Source organism: Sinohyriopsis cumingii, chromosome 9, assembly GCF_028554795.1.
Source record: "Sinohyriopsis cumingii isolate HCF-2022 chromosome 9, ASM2855479v2, whole genome shotgun sequence".
Lineage (NCBI taxonomy): Eukaryota > Metazoa > Mollusca > Bivalvia > Unionida > Unionidae > Sinohyriopsis > Sinohyriopsis cumingii.
This window is the reverse complement of record NC_142969.1, coordinates 120483901-120507052: the sequence shown is the minus strand read 5'-3', so window position 1 is coordinate 120507052 and position 23152 is coordinate 120483901. Positions and strand designations below refer to the sequence as shown.

Genomic DNA, 23152 nt, shown 5'->3' with positions numbered 1-23152 from the left:
CTACAGTTCCTTGTAGAAACAAGAAATATCACTCCGGTTTTGGAAATCTGAATACATTTTTATAAAAGCTGTCCTTGCTCAACAATTTCATATGTGCACACGTATTTTCCAGGGAAAAAAAGAATTAATCCTTTTGAATCCCAAGTAATTTGAAATAACTCCAAACGACACAACACCTTCCAGTGTAAAAAAAAGCCCAACTCTGAAAGGTTATATCGCATTCTAAACGCAAAAGGGGGTCACGTGATCATGTTCCAGAACCTCGTCGAAATTATTTACTTGTTAAAAAGCACGTACACCCAGTGTGGCCCTGACGAATGTCACTCATTTTAATCTAAGAAATAAAATTTTAACAAATTTTTTGCATCTTACACCACGTAGTCCCATCATGACCTCAACAACAACCAATCATTTTAAAATAAAAATAAAATTTATTTACGTGGTTGCTACCAATTTTGAATCAAGGTCAGAATCTAGGTCAACACCTGGTGTTTACTAAAACGAACAGTCAATGTTAAAACTATTTTCTAGAAAACAATTAAGTTCCTAACAAACAGAACTACATTATTTTGACACATAATGAAATTTACCCCAAAAAAACTAAAGATTCTAAAACTTACAAACAATTAAATAAAAAATAATGAAAACAAATATACATAGCGGTTGTTATAGGGTTTAACGCCATTTTTCAGCACAAGATAGGCTATACTTGGCGGCCAGTATTAATGGTGGAGGAAGAACCCGGGAAAACCCCGGAAAGAACCACCGTGCAACGAGAAGCTACCGGCAAGCTTTCTCTTACCTACATTGGCCTAGCCCGAGGCTCAAATCCACGCAGAAGTGAGAGGCAGTGATCTGTAACGGTTAGCGCTTTAGACCATTCGACCACTCGGGGCCCCGTTTTAAATTAGTGTAAGACCCTTCGAAATCTATTATCAATATTACCAAGAATGCACAATAAAGACTAGTACAGGTCCCAAATGGACAGCATGACCTGTAGAAATGTGGACCCATTTACCTTAGGCTAGTCCCCTTCAACGTGTAACGGATCAATGTGCGCTTTTTCTTGTTTATTGTAAGAATTAAACGGATTTGAAATCAAAATTCGAAACTAACATGGGTATGAAATGCATGCACTGTATATGCAGCTGTATCTTATTTTTGGCAATTTGTCTAGCTTTGCAGATATATGTAAAGATGTTAAGGAAACCATATCTAAATAAAAAGATTTAAAAAAAGAAAGATCCGGTTGCATAAGCGGAGCTTGATTATATACATGTGTAAACCATGTCAACATCATATCTAATCGCCTGTCCGATGTTTATTGCCACTATTTACAACACCCAATACTGAATTAAAGGAAACGAATTGTTGACTGAGGCAAAGAAGTGAACAGTACTAATTATAGGTTACTGCATTTGTATGGGAAAATATGAACGAGTTTTTCGAATGTAAATAATGCACGACCATGGGAGTACAGTATATTCATCCGACAAAACGAGTTCATGTTTTCCCTTACAAATGCAGTAACCTTTTTATTATATGCTGATTTCATTATTCTACCTAATGCTTAATTATATTAACAAAATACACTACAAGAAACAAAGTAACTGGATGCATGTCGTATTCCAAACAAAATACACAAGGGCAGATTCATCATTACACAACAACATTATTATTGCGCACATAACTCCGCCCGGAAAAATTTTAACTTAGTTGCGCACTCGACATAACGTTCGAAAGAAAATGGCGTGTCGAATTAAAATTGAAATTTGAAGGTGGTAACAAATTTAATCAACCAAAACGTAAAGCGCCTACTACGCAAGTATACATGATTTGTTTACAAATCAAAAGTGCTGGCGTCTGCGTCCATTATTTGTCTACAATATAAAGTAATTCCTTTATGAAAGTGAGTGATATACGAATGTGTGCAATATCGTAAAATATTGAACGATTCTGACAATGTAAAGTTAACAGAGAAATGAATGAGCATATAATAATATTAATTATCCAACCTTCCTTCACTGATATATACATATATCAGTCGATACTACGATATCTTACCTAGGGACAGAACTTGATTTGGTATTGAAAAAAAAAAGAATAAAAAGAAAAAGATACAAATCACGTACCTGAAAGGAACTTTAATTTTGATGTGCTTTGGTTTTTTTTTTTTTAAAATAACTTTTTTGTTCTGCAGATTTCACTCAGATGCACACGGTATGGTCTCCAGTTATCAGCGGAAGCAAAATAAAAATGTGTTCACCATGTGCACTCTTTTACAAACTGGTTTTGTATATACCTGTCACCATAACTGGATGTAACATATTAACAAATTACTTCATTCGCATGCTTCATAAATGCACAAATAACATCCAGCAGTAACCACAAGCGATTACAGTGCGTCCCCCCCCCCCTTCATTTTTACTAGCAGTTCAAAGAGGCCCCTCTCATTACCGCACAGTTTTTGATAAGGAGTCATTGTCATCCTACATCAAAGCAGTATATGTTAACTATCCCCCACCCTCAATATCCCAAATGTAAACTTTTCATTTTCGTTTGCAAAGCTCGTGACTTCTCAAGGTAGGAATATAAATATTTTACGCAGAAAAGCCTGAAACTATCTACAGCCCTAACAAAGACGTCAGTTTTCACCGACACATTTTAAAGTTTTGAAATTACGAAAGGTCAGCAGAATCTGAAGATCATCATCCTGTAAACCATTCTTGGTGTTTTCTTTTGTTACAATGAGTATTTTTTGTTAGGCTGCACGTCAAGTCGAGTAAATTTTACTAGTAGACGTTTGAAGCTAAAAGTTTACTAAATACTTAATTATCAGCTATATTCGTGTAAAATATGTAAGTAAAACCGATGTAAAAATTATACACTTTCTATTATATTTGGTTGGGTACCTTTATAACTCAAGATGGCTCATAAACTGAGGGCGGCATCATCTTTTAATTTTCTGTCCTAGTTTCTTTCTAAATACTTGGTCAGCACAAAGTTAACAAGAGTCCTGCGATGGGATCGACGCTCTACTGTCAGAAAAGATTTTTTAGGAATTAAAGATAAGACAATTTCTTCTATATTACTGCGAGTGTTGAAAACCTCTTCGGTATTTTTCAGCGATAACATTTTCAACTTAGCCAATGTGGCAGCCATATTAGACGTTTGGTGAAAACTGCATGTTGACATAACGATCCATTCGGCATAATTTGTGAAAATAATTTCAATGTGTTCATTTCTGCATCCATGTATGCGGTCGAATCGGCACCAATGTCATACAGGACCAACTTGATAGAATAATTAGGGTTTCTAGTGAAAGTCTCATGTAAACACGTCTTTTCATTTGAAGGTGTATCAATAGAAAGTCTTCAAGATGGCTACCATGTTGGCGATACTGGCTGTCAGGTCAGTACCAACTGGACATCAGAAGAAGTCTCCTGGTGAAAACCCAATTTTGATATGACTTCCATTTTAAGAGGGAAAGCAATAGGATTTTCAGGATGGCTGCTGTACTGGAAATCTAATTGACAGAATTTTTATTTAAGACCAACAAGACGCCGTAAGAGGAGTCTTCTGGGGAAAACCCAATGCTGACATGAATTTTCATCCAAAAGAAACAATAAAAAGATTCTCAAGACGACATATGTGGTGGCCATATTGTGTATCAGATCTGAACTATTATAATTTAGGACCAACTACACGTCAAAGGAAGTCTTTAATGAAAACCCATGCTGATAAAACTATCCATCCAGGTGTAGTAGTAATAACAAGTTTTGGTTGGCACCATTTTCAATCAGAACCAATTTGAAATTATAAGAAGTCTTTTGGCAAAAAGTCCATGTCTGTACGACTTCACATTCACAGGAAAAGCAATAACAAGATTTTTCAATATGGCTACTGTGGTGACCATTCTGGACATCAGATCAGCACGATTTTCATGTAGAACCAACTAAACCTCCAAAGACGTCTTAATGAAAACAACATGCTTATATGATCATCCATTCAGGAGTAGCGATAACAAAGTTTTCAAGACGGCCAGTTTGGAATACCATCTTATCTTAACTTGGACCTAGTTTTTATGTAGTAAACCTAATTATGTAATATTTTCCCTTCTCCCACCCTGCTCTGATGTCCTGTACTCTAGGTCCAATTTAAAATAGGATGTTTTATTATGTATGTTAGCTGTGACAACACACACACACACACACACACACAAACACACTACAGTATATCAATAAAGACATGTTATTCCTGGTTATTGATAATTATTGACACATATATTTTATTCACAGATCCTAATAGCAGTATAACAAAGCTGGAACATTCAAGAGCTGTTCCCATTCTCATAGGGTGATACTGTCAACACCAATTTTGCAATCCTACCAGAAACATTCATATTATGTCAATCACATACTACTCATAAGCCTCAGATGTGTGAAATGCAAGAAATGAGACCTGATCAGTATTATAATTTTATTCCCACTGGCAAATTTCAATCAAGTTATACAATTCAAAAGTAGAGAGTCAGGATTTAACTATGATATGATGCAATGGAAGGGAAATAACCATTCAAAATAACAGTAATGATGAGCTGCAGTGTAAACAACAAGAAAAATGAATGCTTTGGACTGTTTAATCCAAGGGAGTTCAACTCCAAACCAATGAAAAATAATTAAAAAATTCACAAATATAAGAAGAGGTCCAATTGGCTCACTCAACAGTGTGACATCTATTTACCAAACATAAGAACAGGTTATGCAGGAATTGTGGTCAGTGGGATGCAATCTGTATAAATTTCTTCCAATGCTGTTGATTATGTTTAGAAGAACAATTGTTTTAAAATGTATTGATCTTTCACATCTGAATCCATATTCAAATCAGTTGTAAAATACCAAAAAGCCTTTATATGTCAGGATGATTACTGTCAAATCTGGTCCAATTCTGTTGAGCTGCATTTTTTAGATGTTTACATCTTTTTTGCAATGGTGGCCATATTTGCTGACTGATCAGCCTAAATGTTATAAATCTGAAAGCCCCCCCACCCATGCCACAGTTTTTTCTGTCTATTTGTTCAGTGTTTTCTGGGAAAATGCTGTTTCATGGTTTTTCTATTCTTAGTGATCGCAGCCAAATTTGATGGCAAATCAGTATCAATTGTAAAATCCTTTTTAAGCCCAACACTTCCTGTCAAATTTGGTTAAATTATGTTTAGCAGTTTTTGAGAAGATGGCATTGAAATGTTTTTCTATTTTCAGCAATGGTGGTTATATGTGATAGCGGATCTGCATTATTATAAATAATTTTAAAGACTTTCATGTAAGTATGCTTTGTTAAATGTGGTAAAGAATTTTATGCAAGTATGCTCTGTTTTAAATTTGGTAAAGACCTCCATGCCAGTATGCTTCATAATATATTTGGTACAGACTTTCATGCAAGTATTGTGTTTTAAATCTAGTCAAGTTCTTTTGAAACAGCAGTCATATATAATGGTGTATTGTCATAATCTGTACCAAATCTGAAGGCCTTTAAGGCACAAAGTTTTCTTGATCTTCTCTTAAACAGTTTTTGTGAAGTCAGTTAAAGTTTTTGCTATATTTAGTATTAGTCATTGTATTTTATTGTGATTCACATCATTTGTACAAATTTGAGAGGTCATTATGTTGGAATGAATTCTATCAAACATAGTTAATTCTGTTCAGTAGTTTTTGTATCTCTGTATATTTTTAAGTAAGGGTGGCCATATTTGAGGGTGGATTGGCATCATTTTAGCAATTAAATAAAATATATGCCAGCAAGCTTTCTGTAAAGTTTGGTCATATTCTGAAAAGAAGAAGTTGTTTCTCTTTATTCATAACTGAAGATATAATTACTGACATATTAAAATCAACTGAACAAATTATGTGCAAATTAGTAAAACACTTTCTTTTTTATAAGTTGTAAATAACAAGCACACAGATGAAGGTCACATGATACAGGATTATACATAATGGCCAGGTGAGCTAAAAACTTTGACAAGATAAAGTTCAAGTGAGAGCTCAGGACAGAAAAATGATAGCTCAATGAAAGAAACAATCATTTCCTTTTGCAAAATTGGATACGTCATTTGAACAATAATATACAGCCTGTTATTACTTGTTTACTCTTTCACCTAAAACTAACCACCTGAACAAATACAAAATTGACTCACATTTGGTTCATTCCTTCCATATTAATTTATCTGTAATTTCAGTAGTAATAAATAAATAATTTTCATAACATATAAGACCAATCAAAAATATTTTTCACTACTTTTCAATAATTTATGTAAAAAAAATTCACTTTAAGCTGTTCTTTTTAAATCTACCTGGAAATGTCTGGTGGGTAGGAGGGGTGGGAAGGTGGGTTCTGAAGAGGTGCCACTTTTCTCAAAAAGCATCACATATACAAAAATAATTAGAAGAATTAGAATTGTAAAGAGAAAAATATAGAAAGAAAATAACATCTGACCTCTTTCATTACAGAAAAAAACTGTTTCCCTTCCACCTTGTAGATTTAAACAGAATAGCCAAAATGGTTTCCACATCCCAAGTAATATTTTTTGGAATAGTAATAGGTCAATACATTTTTAATGTATCATGTGTTAAGATAAATGCCCAGTACTCCATTACACTTGATCAGTGTCGAGATTCAGATAAAAGGTTAAGAGTGTGTATGTGATTCGGATTTTTAACATAGCTTTAACAATTTTTCAGTCATGTTGCTACAATGTCTTCAATGTGGCAGTTTATAGTGATGTCTAGCACTGGGGCATCATGCCGCAGACATGTAGCATGATGTCCCACCCAGTCACATTGTCCTGACACCAGGCCAACCAGTCCTAACACTAACCTCTTAATGCTGAGCGCCAAGCAAGGCAGCTGTTAGTACCAATTTTGTAAGTCTTTGGAATGACTCAGCCAGGGATCGAACCCACAACCTCCTGCATCCAAGGCGGACGCTCTAACAACTAGGCCACCGGAGCGGTGATAAAAGGTTAAGAAACAATCATGCTAAGAGAAATTTAAAATCAAATTTACATCAATTTTTTTTGTAATCAGTAGATTATCACACAAGATATGACGAATGTCACAATATGGTAATTAACACTGAACATTCCCTGGGCTTATTTTCAATTAGAAAAATGCTTAAAATATGGAAATCTTACAATGTTAAATAATAATCACAATTTAAATGATAAAATATTTTTAATTATAGTCTTCCCCACTGCTAAAAATAACTTGAATGAGTCCTAAGTCAATATAATAAATTTTTTAGTATTTGTACAAAACTGAATTTTTAAACTGATATTTTTGAGAGATATGTTTGACAGAATCAACATAGGTCTTCATTATGATTATTAATCGACCATATTTCTCCCATAATCACCCCATCATCTGACTGTCATAGCAAATGTTGCTTTTTTTGTTAAAATCTTTTCCCAATTATATGCCCCTCCCTTTTCCAAGCAATTTAAAAGGCAGACCCCTGGGTGTTTAGTTGGAGACATTCTGTAAATATGTTTGCTACAATGTTGCTTTTTTTGCATTAATTTCATGCAAACTTAAGACTAAAACAAAACTAGACTTGTGTTTATAAAACATATATGACCACATTGCAGATCAAGAGTCTAAATCCCTGAAAAACCCGAACATCTGAAACAATTTCAACAACAGCATCAAAATTAAATCTGGTCATCCACATATGCATACAAAAATACATACCAAATTTAATTTGTGTGCCTAGAGTGATTTTGATTAATCATGTCAATTTTGAAACATTACTTTTTCATCAAATTCCAAAATGTGTTTTAAAAACATTAGATAAAATGCTGTAACAGCTTGAAAACCTAATGAGTAAACTAGAAATAAATACAAATTTAATCAGTAAACTAGAAATAAATACAAATCATTTTTCTACCTTAAGTGGCTTTTGCTTAATTGGACCAACAATGTTTCTACTACAAACATCTGGTGTCAAAGATGTTCAAAAATGTATTAAAAATTAAAATACTGCTAGCATAGCCTGAAAATCCAAAAATGTTGTCTACATAGTTAAACCAACATGAATACCAAATTTCATTTGTGCACATTAGGTATTTTTTTTTGCAATCTTGCTAACTAGGTTCTTGAGATGAACGGAAGGATGGATGGATGGATGGATGGATGAACAAGACAGCAGAGCATAAAAGAAACTATGGAAAGCAAACGGTATCCTAGAATCCGAGTAAACTCCAAGGGCAAGAAAAAGGTTGAAAGTAAATAAAAAATGTAATGTAGGGAGATTGCACATACATCTATGATTCAGCATTATTTTGTTTTAAATTGCACAATAGAAAGGTTTAACTTATGTAGCTAAATCAATTATGTGAAGAAAGAAAAATATACATTATTGTTTCATACTACAATAATGGCACTAAAATAAATTTTATACATTGTACATAGTATCAATCACAAAATCTAAATGAGCATCAAATTTTCATGAATTTAGGAAAACAAAAATAATATTAATTTTAATAGTATACAATGGCTGGCATGGAGGTATACAATCTATTTCTGATCTTAAAAACCACACAGACTTAATGTTTGAAATCCAGAATCCACTCAATTCTTAAAATGTAAAGCAAAAATACATTGAAATCTGACTTTAAAGTCTGTTCTGGGAGACCACTCTTTCACTGTCACTGTCAGATTCTTAATGCATGTATCTGTTCAGTTATATAATGTGGTAAACTACTGAGAGACCAATTGCGTTCAGATACCATTTATTTGTGACCAGAAGAAATGGTCACTCATGGCAGGTTTCACTGTTGTAGGGTTGACAAAGCTGAAGATTAGTAACACACAGCAGTGTCACAGACACACACATACATGTATCTCCATCACATACACAACTTGACTGTCAAAGCAGAGACAGCAAAGGCTTTGCATAGGATTGTCCACAAATGTTTTAAATATAATCTCATATACTTTTTTGAGCAAATTCTTTCTTAAAAAGTGCTAGAAAGGTAGTAAAGTTATAACAGTTACATCAAATTTCAAACTGACAGCAATAGAAGCAAATTACATTGCAACACCATTACATATCAATAGTTGGGAAAAGTAGAACAAGTTCAAAAAGCAATGACAAATTTACATAAAATTTCAACCTATATCATTCACTTGATTTTCAAACTAGAATTTTAAAACAATATTTAATCATTAAAATCATAAAATTGTTTATTTTTAAAAAATGCATCTTAGTATTTTCTGTGTCCATATTTTGTTTGACCACCTGAACAACCCATCATGTGAATGGTTGATAACATCTTTTATTTCTCCTTATAACATCAGTAAACAGTGAACTGGACATCTGAATATGTAATAATTAAGTCGCAGGTGGGGGAGAGTTGTCAATTCATGTGAACCTGTCCACGATAAACCACTTTGAACAGCTGAAATTTTCATTTAAAAAATTGTTATGTTAACTAGAAATACTTTATTGAGAACATATAAGTTCTACCATCAAGCCTGAAAACTGACCGAAGCTGAAAACCAGGCCAATTTGTTATGAACAGAAGGAAGTATGGACAGACTGGTGGAAGAACAATTTTAACACTTTAAGCTCTATCACTGTACTGGTGGGGCATAAAGGATATCAAAACTGTGCAGAATAGTATTTTAAAATGTCCAAGACTTCATGACAGTTGACATAATTCAAAACTTTTTCTGCTGGATATCTTTCAGAGACTAGCGTTAGTTAATTCATGCAGGATCTCTCTTTTCTTTGGAAGAGCTTGCCAAATTTTTTTATGTAATTGTTACTTAAATTGCTAAACACATTATGCATGCTTCACAGAAAAAAAGAGAAACATCTGTATTCTTTTTTCTATTTGCAAAAAAGATCTAAGTTTCCAATGAGTCAATGACTGCAAAATAAAGTCAAATGCAAAATTCCGATTACTCATACAATTATGATTAAATACAGACATGGATATAACAATACTTTACATAAAAACAAATCAAATATTGATTATGATATATACATGCTTCTATGTCAGGTCCACCTGCAATCAACAGTTGCATAATGTACCAGCAGATCAGGGTCTGTGCTATTTGTTCTACAGTACTGATTAGTCCTAATGCACTGGTAGATCAGAGTCTACTAGCTCAGTGCCATGTATTCTTATATTCAGTTAACAGTTTATCTGAACAACCTGTGCACAATTAAAACCTATTCAGTTGCAGCATACGCTTTAAAAGATATCACAAAATGCACTTACAGGTCCCAATCTGTTCCATGGTTTCAATTTTCAAAATTCATGTGAATACCATTAAAAGGAAACCAAGGTTGGCTTCCATTGGTCACACTACTTTGTATATTAAAAAAATCAGCACTAAAAAGAATCCAATGACAGCTTCCAGGGGTACTTTGTAAATAAAATAACCTTGCTATCTTATAGCCCAAACTGAAACAACAGGTTTGTTTCTCTCTGGCAGGTGCCTTTATTCAACATCCAAGCTTCTATTGCTTGCCATCTTGTTATAATAGATACAAACAGGCCTTGATGACTACGGGGTACAACAGCTTACAGAGCATTGTCTAAAATACTTTTGCAACCTTTGCTAGCAAAAATAAAATCATTTGCACTCACACAATGTATTTAATAATTTTTTGTGCAAAACATTGTTATATTGTTAACCAGGATACAATCCACTCTTAACTGTAAAGTCATGGGACCAGGAAAAAATTCATTTATTTTCTCTTATCCCATGATTCATGGTAAATGCAGTATTACAATACACTATTCTTGACCTATTATGTGTATTCATGATACACATTTAAAACTATTCAAGCATGCTTTCCTGTAACTGGTTATTGTGTTTGCCAAATTTAAGCCAAATGAATAAAATGAAATTTATAAGGATATGGGAAGACACTAGCTGTACCTTTAGTCATGCAGACAGATGAGAAATTAAGACCAAAACATGCTCTGCATAGATGATTTTGTTTACATCCCATCACATGACTGACCAATTCATTCACACGTTTTAAAGGGGCAAAGGAAAATAGTTGTACATGTTGCATATGTAGTACAGAAAGGGGAGATAATCTTAGTTGTTTTGAAGGTTTTGCCACCTTAACTTTGTTGTCTACACCATACTATCGCAATTTCCTTACATACTTACATTACTGTAATAAACATTTTATCATGTGCTCATGTGCTCTGGTAATTCTTGAAACGTTAACAAGTATGAATGCCTGATTAACCTTAAATCACTTCACCACAGAATTTTCCATTCTGGATTCTCATTAACTTCAGTGTTCATTTATTATCTAGCAGCATTTCAAATAATAAATACAAAATTTTTCCTCAATTACTTTTCAAATTATTAAATCATTGATTAAATGACAAATTGTACATTTGCATAAAATTAGTCTCTTCTGACATTATTTCAATCTCAAAATAAACCTTCATTGCTGCAGGAGTGGCTTTAACTTTGTATGTATTACATTAATTAATTTACACTGCAACTAATCCAACTACCATAAACCTTAATGTTTTCCTAGCAGAAATATTGTCTTAAAATGGATATTAATTGCCCTCTTACAGTTAAAGTACCTAAAGGTAATTAAAACTGTAAGATGGCAATTAATATCCATTTTAACTTTGACAATTATTAGTGCCAACATAGAAATGGATGGACATCCATGAAAAAAAAGCTGAAGGCCTATGTTTTAGAAAAATATTTGTGATGAAAAAACACACCAGATGGGTGCATGGGGATTAAGTTTCTAGGACAAAGGACAAGAAATTGTAGGAAACCCACAATCCTGTGCTTAAGGCGCAACAAGGCATAAGTAGTTTGAACTAAAAAGATGTCACTGTATAACAAAGGTATATCTTGATCTATGATGTATGCATTGGCAGATCTGGTTTGATACTGAATGCAGTAGCATACCTGGATTTATAATGTATGCAATAGAATATCTAACCAATGACATATCTGGATCTATGCTTTATGCAATAGCATATTTGGATCCATCCAACATGCCATAGTGTATCTGGATCTAAGCTTTATGCAATGGTATATTTGAATCCATCCAACATGCGATAGTGTATCTGGATCTAAGCAATATGCAATGACATATCTGGATCCATCCAACATGCCATAGTGTATCTGGATCTAAGCTGTATGCAGTTGCATATCTAGGTAAATGATGTTCACAGTCAATGACATTTTAAATACATGTCAACAGATTCAAGTTTTACAGAATTAAAATGGGAGAAATACAGCTAGATGGAATTTATTGTTCCAAGCAAAACATGTCAGATATAAAACAAATATTAAAAAAATGTGTATAAAAAACCTTCCTCAGTGTTTGCTGATTATGCTTTTAAAGATTTTGTCAAAATTGCCAAAGCCAAAAGTGTTGAAAACATAGTACAAAATTATATTTTGTTAATAATGGTCTGAAAATCTAACCAGGTCATCTGTATAATAATACAAATAAGCATTTCAAATTTTTCATTTCTCTAAGTCTAGTAATTATTTCTCAAACATTTTCTCTAAATGTCTATGCACAAAATGTTTTAAAAAGACATGTAAAAGATTGACAAATAGGACCATAGTGAACAGGTCAATTCAAGGTGTCTAAATATCAAGTATAATCTGGTTTAGCTCAATATTTTTTTTATCTATCCTGGTTCTAAGAAAATGTGATGGACAGATGGATGGATGAACAAAGGACAGCACAAAACCAATGTTTCCCACAAATCTGGGGAGCGTTACTTTGCTTAACTGTATAAATCACATGCATTTATTTCACAAACAGGAATTTCTCAGAAAGGAAAACCCACACATGTAGATAAAACTGAAAACAAAAGTCATATTATTTCTATGAAAATGTAGCATTACATACAGTCTACATGCAATCATAAATATTTAGGGCAGTATTAGATATTTAAACATAAAACATTTCCCATGAATTAGAACACGTATTAGCAAAAAGATTATCAACTAGAAACTAACATCATGTATAAAGAAAAACTGTTAATGCCCCAACTTATAAAAAAAAACATAATTCATATACAATTACTCAAAACATATTCCACAACCATTAAAATATCCCTCACACAAAGTCTAAAGTTCACTTTCCATTTACCAACATGCAATGAAATAAAATGGAAGTCTTCTATTGTGACTACACAAACTCACAAACTACATGTACAATAAGGCATCCATGGCAGCTGAGTTGGTAGAGTATCAAATCCATAATTAAAGGGTCATGGAGCTCGATCCCCACCCAAGCCAGCTGCCTCTGTGTGACCATGGGAATGGCACTTTGTTTCCATTACCTTGATATGACACAGCTAACACCTGTTAAAAGTACTGTTCCAACCAGCACACAAAAAAACCCAACAAAACAAACATGTACCATGTATATTTGCATTAAACATTATTGTATTGCTTTGTTTACATATTTTAAAAATTGCAAGTGTGCAAGTTAACAAAAGGATAATGTAGTGTAGAAGCACCTTGATTTCAGGCCAGCTGAAATCTTTTGGGGACATATTAATGAAAATCAGCAATAATTTCAAACCAATACATCTTTGATTTCTTCTGATGATAAAAAGAAGAAAACAATTTGTAGTTAGTACATAATAAATTAAATTGTCTTTTAGATTCCAATAAGGAACATTTTCTCTTTAAACAAGCAAAATATGCTAACATTAAGGTAATTTTTAATTCTTTTTATAGTGTAGCATTTTACACAAAAGTATACAGTTTTTATTCACTTATACATTGATGCACTTGTGACATAAGTATATAAGGCCTAGGTGGACACAAAATACAGCTACGTACAGTTTTATTATGGGAATTCAATGCTGGATGAGTAATATTGATGTGGCTAATTCATCTGGGATAATAACCCAAATGATATGCATTACCATATTTTGCTACGTATAACATGCAGGGATACATGTTTTACAATGTAAAAAAAAGATTTTATTTCTCGGTCAATCTGATGAGAGAGTATCATAGTGCTAAGGACACATATCACAATCACTTTCTGTAAAATGTGAAATCCATTGCATTGCAACTTGATTGTTTACTTGCTTCTTAGTGCTTACAAACCTCAACAGTCCTGATCTTTGATTATTTGTGTTAATGATTCCATTTCACATTGCTGTGTAGTGTTTGTTCTGTAAATCATCTGGAAATAATACAAAAGACTGGCAATTTGTTATTCACACTCTTCATGACTGATTTAACCTGAGCAAAATACCTCACTGCAGTAGAACAAATCTGAATACCAGACCTGTAAATAATCTGTATTCATAACTGTTGATCTAATAAATTTATTTTTCATTTATTAACTTCTGTCTTCATGGCTGAACTTAAATATGATTTGTAAGATTCAAGCAGTGATAATTTTCTAATCCCTGGCACTTCAAAACATCTTTTTCGTGACTACGAATTGTCTAATATGGTAACACTTATACACATCATGAAACAAATGAACAATGTATCAAATTTGCAATTACAGTAAAAACTGCTTATTATGTTCTTGAATGAAGGTTTTTTCTATTAGAATGTTCAAGTTCAATTTCACCAAATTCTTAATTATGATATATTCCAGAGGCCTTGTTTTAATGTTCCTTTGTTTTTAATTGGATATTTTTATTTTATTTGTGTCATTCATCTGAGAAAATTAGCTCAATTATAACACTTTTATCACCCAATTCACTGAAACTAGAACAAAATGGTGGCTGTTCAAATGACAAATGCGTAACAAAAGATTCCAGATAACAAAGTGTGATAATCATGCCTTATTTATAATCGCTAAATAAAAAAGATTTAACAAAAGCACCTGCTAACATAAGAATGATAATCACACCCTGGTTGTGATAGTCATAGGTTGCTGGTTTAATGCATATATACAAGAAATGCTTTTGTTTTGTACTTTTTTACTAGATAAAATAACTTAGAAATATCCTTGAGATATCATGCTATACCTGCATAATGACATGGTGATTAACTGAGTACAACTTGAAATAATTCTCTCTCTTGCTCCTAAGGGGTCCTCTTCAATTTGAAGTCAAAGTACTGATGTGCTCTAACACAAAGATACCTAGTAAACCCCGACAAACAAATTGAAGTGTAAAATAAATGTAATTAATATGATGTATTATGCATGGTATGTTTCCACAGACTGTGTTGCAAACTGTTTTGGGCAGGGTTTAGTTTGCCAACAGATATCATTACCAGTGATAGCAATGATGATGATGTTTCCCTTGGCACAAAGTGTGATGCATTATGCCTACTTAGGTCCAGTAAAGAGAATGTTGGTTTCTATGATTATGTTATTTCCAATAGTGACAGTGTCACATCAGCAATACTAACAATTGAAAGCAACTAATTTTTCTGCTACTGAAAGTAATGAGGATGACAAAAACAGTAAAAGCTGTTATCTGTGGAATCAGCAAGGTTCTGAATAGTGTAGTGGACGTTAGGCTGTACCTACAAGATAGTGTAGTGGACATTAGGCTGTACCTACAAGACAGTGTAGTGGACGTTAGGCTGTACCTACAAGATAGTGTAGGGGACATTAGACTGTACCTACAAGACAGTGTAGTGGACATTAGGCTGTACCTACAAGATAGTGTAGTGGACATTAGACTGTACCTACAAGACAGTGTAGTGGACATTAGGCTGTACCTACAATATAGTGTAGTGGACATTAGGCTGTACCTACAAGATAGTGTAGTGGACATTAGGCTGTACCTACACGACAGTGTAGTGGACATTAGGCTGTACCTACAAGATAGTGTAGTGGACATTAGGCTGTACCTACAAGACAATGTAGTGGACATTAGGCTGTACCTACAAGATAGTGTAGTGGACATTAGGCTGTACCTACAAGCGAAGAGTGCCACACCTGATATTCTTTAAACTGATATCAGCAAAATATCTCTGATTAGTATAAATAAATGATGACTATTGACAATTTTTTTTAGGCTGGTACACTTATGTGCATGTTGACACTTACAAAAGAGAGTACAACTTGTTTGCTACATGTCCAGTAATACAATTTATTTTACTACAGGTCCAACATATCAACACTGTCATAAAATTGAAAATTCTAAACAATTAATAATGAATTTGAACATAATGTTTTTAAGTTGAAACATTATAAAAGAAACCACCCCATGTAAAAACTTTATAAACAATCTTTACTGCATTTACTTTTCTATGAAATTCTTTGCTTTATTTCCAAGCTTAACTCTCAATTTTGATCATTCTTTGTGACTATACTATGAACACTGCTTCACTGATTCAGCACATTATCTCATAAAAAAAACTAATTCTGGGTGTGAAAATAGAGTGCATGTCATAAATTAGTGTGCAAAAGATGGCCATTACATTCCATTGAATTGAAGTCTCATAAGAATTTTCCAACACTCAAAACTCTCAGTAGTGAAAAGATTTATTGTCTACTACAACGATGGTAAGCAAAAAAGGGTGTTTCATTAGTAGTGACAAACAGCTAGAGCAGCTAGTGTCATGACACCCTAAAAAAATATGATTACTCAAAATTCGACCTGTACACCGAATAAGCTGCAGTCTTATCACTCATCTAGAAAGCTTTAAATGAAAAATGTCTCAGCATAATAATTACATTCACAGGGACTCAAATATAATTTTTCTCATATATTCTCAAATCTGTTAATTTTCAAACACTGTACATAAATATAATTGTTACCTTATTAATCGATGTGCACCATGGTATTAAATATAAACTTCAGAGTAAAAAAAAATATATTTCAAGTTTTGCTTACTTTTCATGAGGAAACATTTACAAAAAGTGTTTTCTTTACAAAATTTCTTTCTGTTAGTAATCATTACATCTGAAAGTTAATGATATAGCTGATACCCCTGTAAATCCACTTCCTTCCAAGTAAAAGTAATTATCTGATATGTACTCAATGCAGGTTGATTTTTAATGGCAATATTCTAATGTGTCTGTCAAAAAAGGTGAAGATGGACAAGGAAAAACAACCACCATAATGAAAACTGTATCAATACTCACACAGATGTTACCAGAAATGTGTGCAAGAAACAGACACCCCACCCCAGTGCCTGAAATGATCTGCATGCAAAACATTACCAAAATGTGACGGATGGACTAAGGCAACGCTATAGGTTTCGACCACTGTTATGTTGGTGCAAAATAAGAATCTCTTGAAGGGACTGACGCTCTATGGGTGAAAAAAAAATTCCCAGAAATATATATAAGACCATTTCTTTCTTCTAAATGCTGATTGCAGAAACTATCTTTGATATTCTTCAGTGATAACAAAACTTTCAAATATGACAGCCATATTGGATATGATCAACTAGGTATCATAAGAAGGTACTGCCCAATAGAATCTGGAGGCATTCTCTCCCACCTGCTGGGGTAGTCTAGTCACCTCCAGTCCCTAATTAGTTTTGTTATCTTTGTAACTAATAAGAGGGAATCGATCTTGTTGAATGATTTTATTCAACTGATCACCATGTCTTGTCAGCGCAAAGTTTATATATCCCAAGTGCTGATGAAGCCACACTCGGGAACATATGACATTTTACTTTCTCCAACTTTAGGGTGGGTGGGTTGAATTATCACAACCAATTACTGCAGCTGGGGTAGTAATGTTTTTCAGACTGCATTACTGTGTAATGCAGCTGGGTTCTGAATGACTATTGTTTCATATAGTCGGGATTAACTTAAGTAGTGGTAGAACAAAAGAAATTTGTATGTAAATATCAGTGTAAAAATGGAATGGCAAGAAAACTCATGTGAAATATTTATTTTATAATAAGAAGGAGACCACAGTGTCTAAATAGTCTAACCATCCTGACCACAACATAAATTGTGTTCAGTGTAAAGGTTTTGTGGCATTAATTAAAGAAGTTTATGTGGAGTAGCCATAACAATTAGTGCCAATGGATGGAATGACATTCGACAATAGACAATCTCATAAGATCATCAGAACTATGACAAGCAGAGTTCATAAAAATAAGTTCTGTAATTCTTCAATTATAAGATTATGCTTAAAGACAACCCTATCCCTACTGTACAAAGTTTTGCGTATTTTATTGATCAATTCTTCTTGATATTATGCCCATCACCATTAAAAAAAGGGGGAAAAATACATGATTGACTCCCTCGACTTTTGTACAAGAACGCAGTATTTGTTTTTTGCCAACTATTATCGGAATGAATTCAAGCCAGTCATATAGCTTGCAATTCGCAGTAGCTCTCCATCTTGATTACAGTTTCTAGACTATAGTTGTCTCTGAGAATAATGTGTGTGACAGTTGTGTTTGGCATAATATTTTACACAAAGCAAACATTTATAAACAAATAAAGTGAAGATCAAACCCAGGATGATTTACTGTATCTATCCCATCATAAGCCAGTGCATGATGAAAAATCAATAACAATTCTTTTTTCAAATTCTGGCAAATTTTGTGAAAGATATCTTTGAAAATAAACTGACCTAATACCTTTTGACAAGTGTATTGAGCTGGCTCAGTTGGTCTTATCATGGGGGAAATACTGTATATAAAAATGGAATAACTTCCAATTCAACCACAATCTGATTGCAAGGTACAAAGCATGACTGCAAATAAAACTAGTCATTTCATTATTTTTAATAAGATACCGATTTTAGTGGAATTCATGGTAATTGAGAAACAACTGTCGTGCCTGGCAAAATAGTCATCTGGACAATCAATTTTTAACCATCTGGAATTCAAATTTTTTAGGGACATTGTGGTGTTCATTTTGAGTGAACAATTTGGATATTCAGCTTTCTACAGAATCTGTTAAGCACTGCGAGACAATCAATGTAAAATAGGTTTAAAAAAAGGTTTACACACTTTTTAAACCGAGTCTTCCCAAAAGGTACAAGATTTATTTATGTACTTAAAAATTATTTAGTGAATTAGCTACTAAGGGAACATTTGGAAAGCAATGCAGATACAGAAAAATTATCATGCATATAATCCTTAAAAGAGAACTTAAAAACATACACAAGTAAAATATGGCCACTTTTACTCTCCAAAGTCTGCATCCTCATCTCCAATCAAATATAGAAGTTCAAAAGCAATGGCAAGAAAACCCGTCCCAAGCAGATCTCCTAAAGCAGTGAGGTATGGTATGGCAACATTGTCAGGGTCATCACCACACCTCCATATAAAATGCACCATCCAGTTTGCTATGTAGAGTAACAGAGTCACCTGCAAAGTAATTACAAGAGATGACATACTGCCTGACACAACGTATGCAAAGACTCCCTTGAAGTATCCTACTTACACTATTTATGTTAGTACCCTACATCCAGGTTGCTACATTTAAGTACTAATTAGTGGCCAAGTCTACTGACATTTCATACTACTTATGCTACACACTGCTTCTATGGTATCATAATTTTTTTTACTGAACACAGAAAATTGAAAGTATTAAAAGGCATCTGTACACAACATGCTTGACATACATAACAAGCTTGCTTTAAATATACTGAACAGCTTCATAACTATGCTCTGGAAATAAAAATGATACAGAAAAACTGACCACTTGACTACAGACAGATGGACATAGTGACATATATATTGACCCCCACCCCCAATTACATACCAGGGAAATAATAAGGTATAGCAGAATGGTCAGTCTCACCTACGAACAATATGGAGATGTTAAATTTTCAACTTTCAAAACTTCAATACAAAATATTAATAAACTGCCAGTTCAATATTCTTAGTTGTGTACCAATTGTATGGCTACCCCCCCCCCCATTTAAAGATCATATGAACAAATACACATCTGCTGAGACAATGGAACCCCTTCCAAAATACAACAATAAAAGGAAAAAAAGTATACCATAATATGGTTAAGACTTGGATACTTATTTTTTTTGTTGTTGTTGTGGGGTTTAACACCATTTTTCAGCACACAATAGGCTATACATGGCGGCTAGTATTAATGGTGGAGGAAGAACCTGGGAAAACCCCGGAAAGAACCACCGACCTACGAGAAGCTACTGGCAAGCTTTCTCACATGCCCACATTGGCTGAATCTTAGACTCGAACCGCCGCAGACAGAGGTGAGATGGCAGTGATCCGTAATGAAGAGCGCTTTAGACCACTCTGCCACTCGGGGCCCCTGGATACTTAATTATTTTCAAGTAAAAATTTTTTTATTTTTTTATGACATATAGAAGTTGGGAACAATATTATAGCAATTAATTATGGAATGCTCAGAAATACTGCCAAGACTGATGTGTCATAGCTCTGTTAGCCAACCTGGCACATTTGTTTTGTGCAGATGGCACTTTCAAGTGTCTTCTAGCTGGTTACAGAATTATAGCCGACACTTGCTGATTATAAAATATAAATTATTGGAGACTGAAACAATCTAAAGTAATGTTTTTGTGATGCCAAACTTGAATAGAATATTTTCAAAAACATTTGAGCTCATGAATATGCAAAAAGAGAGATTTCACTGCACGACCATATTTCATCCAGGATCATGTTGTAATGAAGGTGCTACAATGAAGAACAGCTATACCAGTAATGCATAACCTTTGTGCATGTGTGTGTGTGTGATTTGGATTTTTAACATAGCTTCAACAATTTTTCAATCATACTGCTATGATGTCTGCTGTGTGGCAGTTTATAGTGATGTCTAGCACTGGGGCATCATGCTGCAGACATATAGCATGATGTCCCACCCAGTCACATTATCCTGACACCAGGCCAACCAGTCCTAACATTAACCTCTTAATGCTGAGTGCCTAGCGAGGCAGCTGTTAGTACCATTTTTTAAATAAACCTTTGGTATGACTCGGTCAGGGTTCGAACCCGCGACCTCCTGCATCCGAGGCAGATGCTCCAACCCATAACCTTTTTGATGACTATTTTCCTATATCAGTAATGCATAGCTTTTTTATCAGTATTTTCATATCTCAGTAATGCATAACCTTTATGATGACTATTTTCCTCTATCAGTAATGCTTAGCTTCTTCTATGCGTATTTTCATATCAGTAATGCATAACCTTTTTGATAACTGTTTCCCTATATCAGTAATGCATAGTTTTTTCTATGAGTATTTTTATATATCACTGATGCATAACCTTTCTGATGACTATTTTCTTGTATCAGTAATGCATAACTTTTTCTATGAGTATTTTTATATATCACTGATGCATAACCTTTCTGATGACTATTTTCTTATATCAGTAATGCATAACTTTTTCTATTAGTCTTTTTATGTATCACTGATGCATAACCTTTCTGATGACTATTTTCTTATAAAGTAATGCACAACTTCTTCTATGCGTATTTTCATATCAGTAATGCATAACCTTTTTGAGAACTGTTTTCCTATATCAGTAATGCATAGCTTTTTCTATGAGTATTTTTATATATCAGTAATGCATAACCTTTTTGATATATCAGTAATGCATATCCTTTTTGATGACTATTTTCCTCGAGTAAAGTGTAATTTTTATTTCTTATGGAGATTTCCAACCTAATCAAGGTACTTAATTTCAAGACATTTATGAGAATATTAAGTTCTGTCTTTCTAAACATTACACAGTCATCATGAAAGAATCCAACCAACTGCTTAATCCTGTATCATGGATGAAGAACTAACGGAACAGCTTTCTGATCAATACAATACTCTTCTGACTTTACTATTTTAAGCAAAACATGATGATAATATTACGTTATAACTTGCAAGGAACAAAATAACATTTTCTTTCTCTTGAAACTTAATCGGGTGAGCATATAACCTACAAATCCACTACTTGAAGCCAGGTATAAAAATTAACATCAGCTGTACAAAGATGCAACTCACCTGTAACACAGCGGCAGTCAAATATATAAGTGCAAACATAGGCGTGATAGATGTGTGTCCAGCCTTTAAGTATGCAATAGTGTAGACAAAGATAAGATGACCCGGTATGACTAGCACCAGGAGTACTCTTGCTGCCCTGGAATTTATACCTGAAATACAAATATTTGCTTAAATGTACAAACTATGCAATATTAATCGCAGAATATGGTGACAAAGAAAACTATTACTCTGATTAATAATTTTATCAAATGTAAAATATTGATATTAAATACAATGTCACCTGATTTCCTCTGCACAACAGCTCCTAAATTTCCTACCCAGTTATATATGACATGATTTGACCAGAATACATAAAGTCATGTGATCTATCTTTCATATGCATGACTAGTTCAAGAAAAACAATAAAAAAACAGTGTTAAATACTGAGTTAATTTTTAAAAAAAATAAAAAATAAGACTTTTTGGGAACCTTTAATGATAGATTTATAGTTCAAGCTGTCCCAACTTCCAAATCTATGGTTGTTCTTGAAACTAAAAAAATAAATAAAAGCAGAAAATGCAAATAGTAATAGGGTCAGAGTGTAAAGCCTGGTTTTATGTAAATGCTCCTCATTACACATCTAATTAAGTAAGATGACTTAGCAAGCATTATTGCCCAATAAACTGAGCTACAAGAATAACATAACACCAAACACTGGTGACTTAATACTGTCCGAATTAATAAGTACTCCTTATGATGCAGTTACATGTCAAGCTACAAGACAGTGATCAACAGTGTCACAGAAACTGAGCTTAGCATAGGGCCTAATGCAAATTACAGAAGCATAAAATATAAATCACAGTGACTTAATTTTGTTTGAAAAGTGCTGGGAATGCATGATAAATCTACCTATCAAGTGACTGCTGACAACAATATCTGTGGAACTGGGATCTGCAAATTTAAACTTAACCCAAATTAACAGAACTTGAAACCAATTTTGCTGGAATGATCTCATCATAACAGAGGATATGAACTTAAATGACAATGCAGACCATAGGCCTCACAAAGCAATAAGGATGTGCCTTCAAAGCTGAACACAAAACACTGATACCCCAAAATAGAACCAATGTATTACAAAATGCTTACATTACTTGTCTGTACAATTGGGAAGCAATCTGGTCATCTATTTTCATCAATCCATATATGTTATTGTAAGGATTAATATGACCTGAATAAAGGCTAGTTTTCCTGGCATATGAA

The 23152-nt window shown here is 33.5% G+C and overlaps 1 protein-coding gene across 2 annotated transcripts in view; it reads right to left on the bottom strand.

The window, feature by feature from the left end:
- Positions 1-4465: 4465 nt before the first annotated feature.
- Positions 4466-23152, bottom strand: part of LOC149792605 (solute carrier family 41 member 1-like) — a 59858-nt gene continuing 41171 nt past the window's right edge. For both annotated transcript variants that reach the window (XM_089971233.1, XM_089971234.1), the window contains exons 11-12: positions 21914-22062; positions 4466-19292 (exon numbers count right to left, since the gene is read on the bottom strand). In XM_089971233.1, the coding sequence (XP_089827359.1) occupies positions 19107-19292; positions 21914-22062 (335 nt within the window). In that variant the 3' untranslated portion in view covers positions 4466-19106. The remainder of the gene's footprint in view (positions 19293-21913; positions 22063-23152) is intronic.